The sequence below is a fragment of the Aspergillus caelatus genome (genome assembly GCF_009193585.1).
Source record: "Aspergillus caelatus strain CBS 763.97 unplaced genomic scaffold BDV27scaffold_173, whole genome shotgun sequence".
Taxonomy (NCBI): Eukaryota; Fungi; Ascomycota; class Eurotiomycetes; order Eurotiales; family Aspergillaceae; genus Aspergillus; species Aspergillus caelatus.
This window is the reverse complement of record NW_022475436.1, coordinates 18,278-29,448: the sequence shown is the minus strand read 5'-3', so window position 1 is coordinate 29,448 and position 11,171 is coordinate 18,278. Positions and strand designations below refer to the sequence as shown.

Here is an 11,171-nt window from a genome sequence, read left to right as displayed (position 1 = left end):
TCCCTTCCAGGGGAGGACATGGAATTTATCAGCGGCAGGATATCTGCACATCAACTCGCGATGCATCGGCCCTCGTACGTGAATGCCCTGCTTATACAGTCTCGTGGACACCGGCTGGCTGAACCTTGTACACGTTGCCGCCGTGGACAAGGTAGGCTGGTGTTTCCTGAATGTCGCCAGGTACCAGGTGTATTCGGCGGAGCCTGCGCCAACTGCAAATGGCCTGACAAAGCAAGTTAGTGCTTTGTACAAGACGAGCTGTAGCAGCCACTCGGTGGTTTAAAAGAAGAGCCCCAAATGGGGGGTGCTGGCCGGCGTACACAGGGTAATGGTTCCTCTCAGAATAATCCGATCAATGTTGACGCAGAGATTATTGGTTTGAACGAGCCAATCAACTTGGATCCTGAGAAAGATGGAGAATAGTCTGAGATTGAATAGGTACGTACATATTTCATTGGTTTGCTTTGTATTATTGTACATCATCATCAGCACCAGCACCCGCCCCCCTAGTCGTACAGGGTTTGTGTACGGTATCTGAGCAAGACTTGCACCTCTATGTGGTGCTCAGGACTAGTAGCCAAATTGGTGGTGAAACTAAGCAAGTCTATGGTCATCAGTTCTGCCGGCAGAAATTGATAAAATCATCGACTGTGGCCGGACTTAAGAAAAGCTGACAGAGCGAGGCCAAACAGAAGGAATACGAGCGAGAGTTCAAAACAACTCTTTAGCCATCCAAGGCTCCCTCTACGAGGACAAACTTCCTAGTTACTCGACGTCAGGTCATGTACCATCTTTTCATCCTTGGTTCGAATGGTAACGCCGGACTGGAAGGCGACTGCCAATTACAACAGTCGTTACGAGTGTGGCGAATGCAGCGAGACGTTCACGGGTTATTGCTTCCCTGCCATCCAAATCCACGGTCGACAACGCGATGATCCTACCTGTGGAGGATACACGAGACGCGAGATCCAACGGCGCCATTAAACAGCTTTGCCTGCTAACTTGTAACTCCTAATGGAGAAGCAGCGCAAGTTGATCCACAAAGGACAGGCTGCTTGGCTGTCGCTTGCTGAGATCGATGATTCGGTCAAGTATACGGAGGCCTCGTTGGAAGCCGCAGAGGCAAGCACCTTCAATGGCCGGACAGTGCGGACCACGTACACATACGCACAGTCGCCAAGCCTCCAGTTTTTAATCCAGTCAATCACGAAAAAAGGTCCTCTGGAGAACTGACGCTCCGAATTTTGTTTTCGTTTAGTGACGCTGGATACAGCTGTAAGCAGCAAATGGCATATCAATCGATCTCCCCAACTGAAAGCGATGAACTTACACCGGACCCACGTCAGCACCCCGAATGACAGATCTTCTCCGGATATTGTGCGCTCGGATTGCCGTCGCCTTCCGCTACAGCCTCTGCGCTTCATCCCACCCACGGAGAAGAGAGAATCCAAGCCCCACGCTGCCAAAACCTCAGCAAAACCATATTTCGCCACCACCTCATCGGCCGCAGAGCCTGCCACGCACACTTCGGCATCTGTTGGGGCTACTGCCTACGACGATGAGCTTTACATCAAATCTGCCCAGCTCATCTTATAGGTACCCCTTGCGAACACGAACGCTTGTCGGGCACCAAGTGCAATCGGCTGTTTATCTGCAAGGTGAGCTCCTCATAAGTTGCTGTGAGTGTTTAATGCCAGGAACAGTACTAATCCCGGCAGTACAGTACGTTGAGAATTATGCCTGTGAAGGGGCCACGTGCCAGTACCTTCATGGCATTCCGAGAACTTTGTGTTGCGGTGGTCACTGGTTATGAATGCGACAATTGCGACCGTGCCCATGATTATCTCAATGCTAGGCTGGCTAATTCGGATGATTTGGATCTCCATGCAACAGGCATCGACGATGAGAAATAGCCACTTAGCCAGAAATGTATCTTAAAATGCACTTGCTATTGTACCCTCAGAACCTTCAGTGTCATACTGAATAGCTAGCAAATACAGGTGAAAATATGGCCGTTTATAGCCTTAGTGGCTGTTATTTGCGGCGTCGATTTGACAGGTCATCGCATTTTGGTTGTAAACCTGGTGTGTGTACCACCTGATTATAGAGCAAGACTAATAGCGTGTGTGCGAATTCCTATCAAGTACCCAGCTCAAGTTGATAGAAGCAAAATTATATTACGATCGCCAATCTCTGGGAGAGACGATCCAAGATAGGGTATCTGGAATCAAGTAGTAGTGAGTTTTGTAGTTCCATCATTACATACAACTACTTTCCTTTTCACATTGAATGGACCCAGCCTATTCAGCGTTGGTATTCCTATCGACCAAAGCTGTTAAGACTTCAAAACCTGGCAGAGCCCGAGTACAATCTCAGAAAACTTCCATTCCATCGCCACAACGAAGCCATAACTCCTTAGCATTAGCTGCATGAGCGTCTGCATAATTCATGCACGCGATCACACCCGAGACACCCCCATTCGCAGATTATTCCCACGCAAGATTGGACAAAATCTATGGAGGTATATACAGATTTTCCCTTCGCAGTGGTAATCTTGGACATACTGTTTTGGTATGGTTAGCATAATTCCTTCAATTAAATTCTAACAAAAGAATGTCAGAAACTTAACTCACAGATAAATCTCCTGTCACAATTGCCGCCTTTCAAACAAGGGAGACCGGCAACATAAGCAGGGTAGACTTGCCGCCAAATATCATCATTGTATTTAGAGGACACGGCGGACACTTGTTCAAGCGTTGTAGGCTCTGTGATTGACAAAGTAGGAGATTGGGAAGTAGTCTGAAATCGTAGGGGAGGAGCATAATGATCCGGAATCACAGTAGATGCTGGAGAGGTGGGAAGTTGTTTCGGAGGGGCACAAGGATATGGCCTCACAACAGATGCCAATTCATACATGGTGGGCTTTGTGGCTGGGGGGGAGGGAATGTTGGGGAGCAATCCGAGGTCGTGGCCCACGGGTACGACGATGTAGAAGAGTCACCATCTCCGGCCTGTACTCCTTGACATCTAAGAGATAAAACCGTACATGATGAAAATACATATTGTGAGGGCCAGAGACCGCTGAATATGCTTAATACTGCTAACGGTTGTAGCTGATGTGATATACCCGAAGTATAAAGCAGATAAGCAGAAAGGATGCAAAGAAGAGTAAGAGATGCGAGGGTGAAGGGAAAAAACAATTACTTAAGGTGTATGAAGAAAATGGTAGTAAATGTACGGATGGTCATTGCTATATCACGTGGTCCATTTTTATCATTTGTATTGGTTTCTGATGTTTTACTTCCTGCAACAGCGTGCGTAAATTCCTAGTATATTAATCGGCTCCAAATTGATATAAGCAAGATTTTATTGAAGTAGTCTAAGTACAGCAATAAACTTAAGCAGTACTAATCAAATACTGACAAATGAAAAGTCTCACCGCCCTATTTACCGTCCCATGCGTTGTATCTTATTCAGGATGTGGATTACGTGACAGATTACTCTGGTGCATGGGAGGACCGAATAAACTGAGATAGAAGAGTTCTATTGAGGCGCCATCTAGAGGGAGGAGCGCGTGCATGGCTTGGCGGATTACCCGCGATAACTTTGTATTTTTGGGCTGCCCTCAAAGGAGGTGTTTCTGAAGAAGTATGGACTCTCTGAGATAGATGAAGCAACAAGATTCTTCACTGTTACAAGAATGGTTGCTATACTGGCCCAATAATCGGATGAATCAGTGGCAGCCTACTTGGTTTGGTGTGAAGAGTTGTTGGAGCAGGCAGACACTACCATCGGCAACACAAAACCTTCGGTATGTATGTTGTGGAAGGACTAAATGGTCCAGAGAGGAGACGATTGGTTTAATTTACTTTGGGACGGGAGCAGAATTGTGTCTATAGCTATGCACGGTCGTTGATTCTCTCTGCCTATGATGATATCTAAACGCAGGAAAAGAAGACAGCGGAGATTCCGAAAGATGTTCCTGTTCATGGCTTAATTATAGATAAGTACGTTATGCAATCCTTACCTGCTCTCATCCAATGGATGCAGGCCCCATTGAAACAACAAGCAGATATCCAGTAAAAGACTCCTCCCCAAGTAGATCGAGTTATCGAAAACCCGGTGGCGGGAAAGGCCCAATAACCTGTTGTATCTGCGGCCGGGAAGGATACTATGTGTATAATCCGAAGTGCCCCAGCTATAACCCTAATATAAGATGTTTCAGCTGTGGGCGGAAAGGGTATATGTTATACAGTCTGTTTTGCCCCAATAATATCTCCTATTCTTTTTTCAAGAGTTCTGCTAATGATAAAGGAAAGAATCCGATAGCTGTACCAGCCCCATATATATTTTCTGTGTACTACTGTAATACAGACAGTGTTTGCAGCGCAGAAATGCTCGGAACCCTCCAATGAGGGTAATACTGACTAGCCCGCGTCAAAAGTGCTGCGTGTATAATTCGCTGTTGAGAAGTTACAGTCAAAATTTTCCGCTGAAGCAACGAATCCTAATGAACCGGGGATCATTTTCGATGGGGCGGGCACCGATTCGGAAGAAGATAAGAAAGAGATAGTTGAATCACCTAAAGAGTCTGAACTCCGAAGGAAGCAATCCATCAGCAGGAAAGAATTAATATCCTAGCGTTCTGACTCAGAATATATACTTGTTAATGTGAAAGGACCAAAGCTATCGGCTCCGATCAAGATTATTGCTAGCAAGGAGAGACTATTGGTGTCTCAGTTCCTTAGTACTATGGAGGTTGCTGTACGGCTGGATCAATTGTATTATTAGACAAAATTATAGATCTGAGAAGGGAATTGGCGTGGATGTTGCAGTGGACGGCCCCTTGCTATCGAAGAAAGATAACTAGGCAATTGTCAGAGAACGTATCGGCTGAATCGGCTTAGCCAACAAGAAATCCACCGTCCAGCAGGGTTAATGCGGTTATCGATCCGCCGGTTGTGTCAGAGGCCTTGGACGACGATGGGAGGGCTATGCCTATGTACTTGATATCCTGGGTTCAAGGATGTAAGGTCCCGGCAATCCTAATCGACAGTGGATCGTTGGTTGAATTAGTAGCTGAATGGATGATAAAAGCCTTCAAGTAAAGGGATATCAGCCTCTCGATACAATCCGACGAAGGAAAAGAGATAGGTCTTGTAGACAACACCCGGACCCGGCTGACTTGTCATGTCATGTCTATTTGCCGATTAATGTGGCTGGGGTAATTGCGGAAGTAAAATGTTACATCATTCCCACTACCATCTATAGGACTCTCTTGGGACTTTGATGGATGCGGAGGGTTCGACTATTGTGTGACTTCGGGACCGGTGTGGTAACAATACAGGATGTGATGGTGGGGAGTAGCTGGTTGAATGTCAAATCGCGTCTATTGAATACTTGAATGAGCTGCCGACAGTTGAGCATGTTGTGGATGAGCTCCAACGGATTATTGATGGGGAAGGGACGTTATGGAAAACTAATACCTCCTCTTTGCGAATCCCAGCAGGGAGGAGAGGGACGAAATGCGGTCGGTTGTTTTCAGTTGTTATCGCGATATTTGTTATTGCCGAATCCTGTGTTGATTGATTTCAGCACTGACGATGTGTTTAATGACGGTTCTGCTAATGAAGTTAATGTGTTTGATGATATTGATGCGCGTAATGATTTCAGTACTGATGATTGCTTTGCCTTCGCACCGAAGTATTGTTTATTAGTAGAGTTTTCTTATTTGGCGGTGCTATGGTCTCTGGTGCGCGCATGTTATCTGCCAGTATAACCACTGCTGGGCCGTATCGATTACGAAAAGGGTAAGATTCCCAACAGAGAGAAGACCCGAACAACAGGCGATATCTCAGCATGCTTTATGTCAAATTGACAATTGGCTTGGCCGGTCAGGGATTTTACTAGGTTCGATGGCCGATTCAAGGAACGGATTGATGCAGCCAAAAGGCGATTTTATATATGGAGAGACTGTTTTGCGAAGACATGCTTTGACCTCAAGGCTACTAATTTGATTGAGCACTCGATTGACCTAATACCAGGCGCTATGCACATGAAGTCAAAATGCCTTAGATATGCACACCACGAACGGGAATTCGCGAATCGGATTCTACCAGAGATGGCAACAAGCTGGAACACTGGCCCGTATAGCCACTAAATGGGGAGCGAGGACCAAGTTCCCACCTAACAAACCAGGAGCCACTGAGTTGTGTGTCATCAATAAATTCATGCCAGTGAATCGGTGGATTACTCGAAGTGCTTATCCTGTCCATTCGTTGGATGAACTTATTGATACGGTCATCAAGCCAAAATATACAGTTTACTTCACTGCGGATGCTTCTTGGAGTTATTGGGTGGTCCCAATACGACCTGGAGATGAGTACAAGGCAGGAATCGTTACACCACACGGTCAATACGTCTATCGACGCATGGGCATGGGGCTCAGGGGTTCTATGTACACTTATTCCCAGTTTGCAGACCTGGTGCTTGGGCCGATTCCACCTGTTGAAGATGGTGACCCTTTCCCGTCCCTAATCGGCGATCACGACGCTGGCCCGTCGGCCAAACACCGGAATCGGGTTGCCGAATAGCCCATCCCAACGTGCAGGAGTGAATTGGACGCTTTTCTATGGCTTACTCCGTGCCTGAGGAGATTCATACCGGGAAGGGTCGATCGGGTCCTGATCTTGAAGAAGGCATATTTGAAGAACGTCCCCGCGGAACCCATCCAACCCAGGATGCGGGAAATGGAGCAAATGTTAAATGACTGCGATCAAGATATAACCAAATCCAAGAAATCGAGAGGTGCGGGTACGAAAAGGACAACCGTTCGTACTCGGTGGGCTGAGAAAGCATGGACCTGGGAACCTGAGCAGCAAGAGCAATTCGATTTCATCAAGAATGCCATTTTGAATAACGCCTGCTATGGCGCTGATTACACCCTACAATTCCATTTGGCGACTGACGCGTCTATATCCGGCATTGGTGGAGTGTTGTTTCAGCTGGCGGATACCCCCGCTGGAATCAAGGCTGGCCCTGCCATCAGACCTAAGGAGAGAATTATGATATTTCTATCCTTTCGGGTAAGCGATGCCGGAGAAGGAATCTCTCGCAGTTGTCCAATGTTTGGCGGATGTCAGATGAATCATTGCCGGCCGCAAATACCCTACCATTATTTACATTGATCATATCGCGCTAAAGTCCATCCTGATCATCGGCTCAAACAACGAACGGCTGCAACAATGGGAGAACCGTCTTGAGGAGTGCGACTATGTCATATACCATCGTCCCAACACCGATAATATGATAGGAATAGCCGACGGTCTCAGTCAAATGCCCCCATATTATCAATCGCAAGCAGTTGCAGAGGACGATCCAGGACCTTTAGCAGCCGCGGCGATGTCCCACGAACACAGAATATTGATCACCGCCATGTCCGATCAATTTAAGAAGTATATCGAATCCCCTATATGTCAAGGAATCATTGAGCAGCTGAAAGGTGACAATATCTACCTACCGAAGCTGTCTCGTCACGAGAGAAAAGCGTTGGAGAGGAATTGCAGTCGGTATAAGCTGATAAACAATCATGAAAGACATTTGATGTGGCAGGAAACGAATGGGAGGTGGAGCCGATGTATTGTGGAAGAGGAGATCGCTCATATATTAACGGTTTTTGACGAAGACCATGGTCATTACGCCGACGCCATTACGTTTGACGCGATGATTGGCAAGGTGTACTGGCTGAAAAGAACCCGCGGTGTCAAATATTGGTGTATGACCTGCGATACATGTCAAATATCCGCGAAGAAAAACCCGTCTAGCGCCCACTTACGATCCCAACAGTTCGAGCCATTGTCTATATTCGGTATGGACTCTGCTGGACCCATCAACCCGCCCTGTAACTCCACTGGTGCCAGGTATATCCTTGTGTGCATTGATTATTTTACCCGTTTCATATGGATACACCCCTGTGCGAGAGCCACGGAAGAAGGGGTCATATATTTGTTCGAAAGGTGACTATCTCCTGCATTCGGATGGCCGCCCCAATGTGTTTAGCGATAATGGAGCTCATTTTACTGGGTATAAGTTGGCTGGCAAATCCCGATCGAAAGGCGTATCGCACGTGACCTCGCCAATCTTCCACTCCAAGTGTGTTGTCTGTGCTGCGCTACAACGACCCGTCTAACACTGCGCAGTTGGGGGCTGGTCATTGAGAACAAGATGCGTTCAATAATTGGACGGTTAATTCAAGTTCATGGCCACACTCCTGCAGAACTGCTTATGGGGTTTAACCCACAGCGCCGCCACTATGATATAACACCAACTCCACTCATGGACGCTCCCCCGGATCGGTGGGGTCAAATCGGCGATAATCGCATGGATCTTATCCCCGCACATTTAACGCAGATGTATCATGCTGCAATCGAAAAGATGACAATTGACTATTGAGGCATTAGCTATCAGCAACGCTGCATCTGAGGAACAAGCCATCCAGCGATCCAGTGGTCGGCATGTCGTTCGGGAAGGGGACTTGGTATTGGTCCGTGGTTTCCAGCGGGACAAGGCGCATGGAAGAAAGCTAGATGCCCGTTGGACTGGACCTCAACGAGTTGTTAGCACCCATCCAAACCAGCGGACCATTATGGTGGAGGGATTGTACCAGCAATCGACGCGATCGGGAGGACCGAAGAAATATCATGTGGACGATGCCCGCGTCTATCATGTTAGGAAGTTCGATCCTTATCACCGCAACGAAATCGCGCATACGCCAGTCCTGCGGATAGGACGTTCGCTGGTGTCTATGGCCGGGTTTCCCGGTCAAAGGGCGCTGTTTCTGTGATGAAGATAGAGATGGCCGGTTGACGAGTATCAAATGATCAGTGAGAGATCCCGGCCATGATTTCACAGCCATACACACGGGATCGATTCCTCACCTGGATCTCAGTTCGTTGATCAACCACTTCAGATCAAAGAGGCTCAGTTGAATATATTCCTCTCCATCCATCACATTCTCCTCTTTTCCTTTCAACTTCTCTCTCCAACCTTCTTTTACGTTACTGCTATCTGCCCTTCTTTTAATATTTATTATCGTCGACAGCTACAGACGCCCCCCCCCATGGTCATGATGACCGACTCCAGCTCTGCAGATAGCTCCACCGAGCGCGAATCTGCTATCAAAATGACCGATTCTGAGATCGCTCAGGTGGAATGGCAGCTCAATCAGCCAGAGCAACGAGTTGATTCAGCCGATGCACCTCTTGATACACCCGACGATATATCTAGTTCGCCAGCCTCGGAGCCGGAGCCTAAAAGGTGCAAGGCCGAAGAGGAACACCAGGTGGAATATCAGCAGAGCGCTACGGTTAGTTTCCTGGTCGATGGTAGGAGTATTCCTATCACGATCTCTACGGGCGAGGCAAGGGATGAATCGCCCTGTCTACTGGTCGGCCTTCTCCCTGACGTACCCACGCATCCTCCGCTAGGCCCGCCTACTGGTGAATTCGCCGGACCTTCCCACGGTAACGATACTCACCCTGCGACTCCGTCTGCTGATGTGTTGCCTATTGTTCCACCCCACGCACCTCCTGATGAATCCGATGCTGCCTTTGGCGCCGATCCAAATGGCGGGGCCAACGAACCTGCTAACCACCCCCTCAACCTCGCTATCAGTGTTGATAGCCTGTACCGCGGGGCATACAATGAAAACCCCCTGCAATTTCCGGTGGGAATTTACATACGTGACGATCCTGACCCTTTGAAATGCCGTCTAGTGACCATGGGCTTTAATGCCCTAGGGCGCCCCATTCGGAATGTATTGAAACACAACATAACTGGGCAGGTTGTCCCGATGAATGGCACGACAAGGAAAAGATTTCGCGGGTCATCCATGAGACCTGTGGAGATAAGCTATTTTGCGGAGGTCCCAGCGGCACAGGGGGCGGAGGCAGTCAAAAGCTGGGTATTCGACCAGTTGGAAAGTCAAGGAATCACAGAACAACTCAACTGGAGGAATTACGAGGTCATGTGTACTGAACCCTACCGCCGTATACTCAGCCGTGACAGGATCAATCGCCTTGCGAATTGCGGTTTTCTGGTGCCATTGTTTACAGGGGATGAAGCCGACAAAAAAGCCGACAATTTCCTCCGTTCGATACAGCGACTGAATGATGAATTTATTGCGGCGGTTAAAAAGACCCAATGCGACAATGATGCCGTAAACGAACACAACCCTTTTAAATTTCAAGAGCTATACGCTGAGATGGTTTTCCTCAAGGATAAGCTTGACGCTGTTTTAGATGGCGAACTTTTTCAATGGTCCTGTGCCAACATTGCCCATGAAAGAGATCAGGTGTTGGCGGACGCTCTGGAAGGCAAAGAATCGGCTGATATCCTGTCCTCTACCCTAACGGACAAGGACTTTCATGGCTGATTGGGTCTATCGCCGGGGTCTACAGTTGATGCTGGCATGAGCCGATAATAGCCGAGCGCGAGCTCATCCTTTGGGACAAGATGGAGTTTGGGCCACATAGTGTACCCAGTCAAGAGCTGCTGTGGGTCTGATGATTCAGTTATGCTTAAGTGAACTTTCTTCAATTTTAACTTCTTACCTTTCCACCTAAGCGAAGGTTTCGAAACCTACGTTCTGGTTTGCAGATTTGGTGGCTGCCATGTGTATATACTGAATACATAGGATTGCTTACCACATCGCGAACTGCTTGGTACAGAGAGTCTCAAATTGATAAATATTTAACAAAAGAAAGGGGTGAAACATTTGTTATTCATACTTAATTACAACTCCGCCTCTAGCCGCGCAATTTGTAAAGGATACAAGCTTTTTCTTTTTTCTCTCCCGATATCGGTCGCTCATACTCTTTGCCATGACTATGTCTGTTTTTTACGTTTCTATTGTTAGGGCTGTCTGTGGTCCTGGAGCTAATGCAATCAAAATTTTTTTTTCTTGGTGTTTGTTCAAGTGTTGCACTGCAAGTATACCAGACGTTCATTTCTAAAATAGATACCGGATCGGATCCGGATCTTCAATTTAGATAGACTGCAGTAAACAGCGCAGGCCTGAATATGACACCAAATGATACGAAAGCCTCTGCTGGGGCAGATTTGGAAAGCGACTCTGACACCAGGTTCAAATCCCAGACGTCTTCAGAAGCGAA

General features: G+C 47.5%; 2 protein-coding genes across 2 annotated transcripts; both read left to right on the top strand.

Annotated features, from left to right (window-relative positions):
* The first annotated feature begins 7,104 nt into the window (after nt 1-7,104).
* BDV27DRAFT_133011 (uncharacterized protein) lies at nt 7,105-8,038 on the top strand. Its single transcript, XM_032067998.1, has 2 exons — nt 7,105-7,781; nt 7,835-8,038. The coding sequence occupies exons 1-2, from the start codon at nt 7,306-7,308 to the stop codon at nt 7,902-7,904; spliced, it is 546 nt and encodes a 181-aa protein (XP_031924531.1). The 5' UTR covers nt 7,105-7,305; the 3' UTR covers nt 7,905-8,038.
* Nucleotides 8,039-9,016: 978 nt separating this feature from the next.
* Nucleotides 9,017-10,628, top strand: BDV27DRAFT_28304 (uncharacterized protein). Its single transcript, XM_032076214.1, has one exon. It carries the CDS (start codon nt 9,119-9,121, stop codon nt 10,430-10,432), a length of 1,314 nt encoding a protein of 437 aa, XP_031924530.1. The 5' UTR covers nt 9,017-9,118; the 3' UTR covers nt 10,433-10,628.
* The last annotated feature ends 543 nt before the right edge of the window (nt 10,629-11,171 follow it).

What these genes read in the sequence shown, in the direction of transcription:
- BDV27DRAFT_133011 (XM_032067998.1), top strand. Translation starts at nt 7,306, where the DNA reads ATGATAGGAATAGCCGACGGTCTCAGTCAAATGCCCCCATATTATCAA. An exon ending in GTCAAATATTGGTGTATGAC is followed by an intron (nt 7,782 to 7,834) that starts CTGCGATACATG and finishes GCGCCCACTTAC; the next exon opens with GATCCCAACAGTTCGAGCCA.
- BDV27DRAFT_28304 (XM_032076214.1), top strand. Translation starts at nt 9,119, where the DNA reads ATGGTCATGATGACCGACTCCAGCTCTGCAGATAGCTCCACCGAGCGC.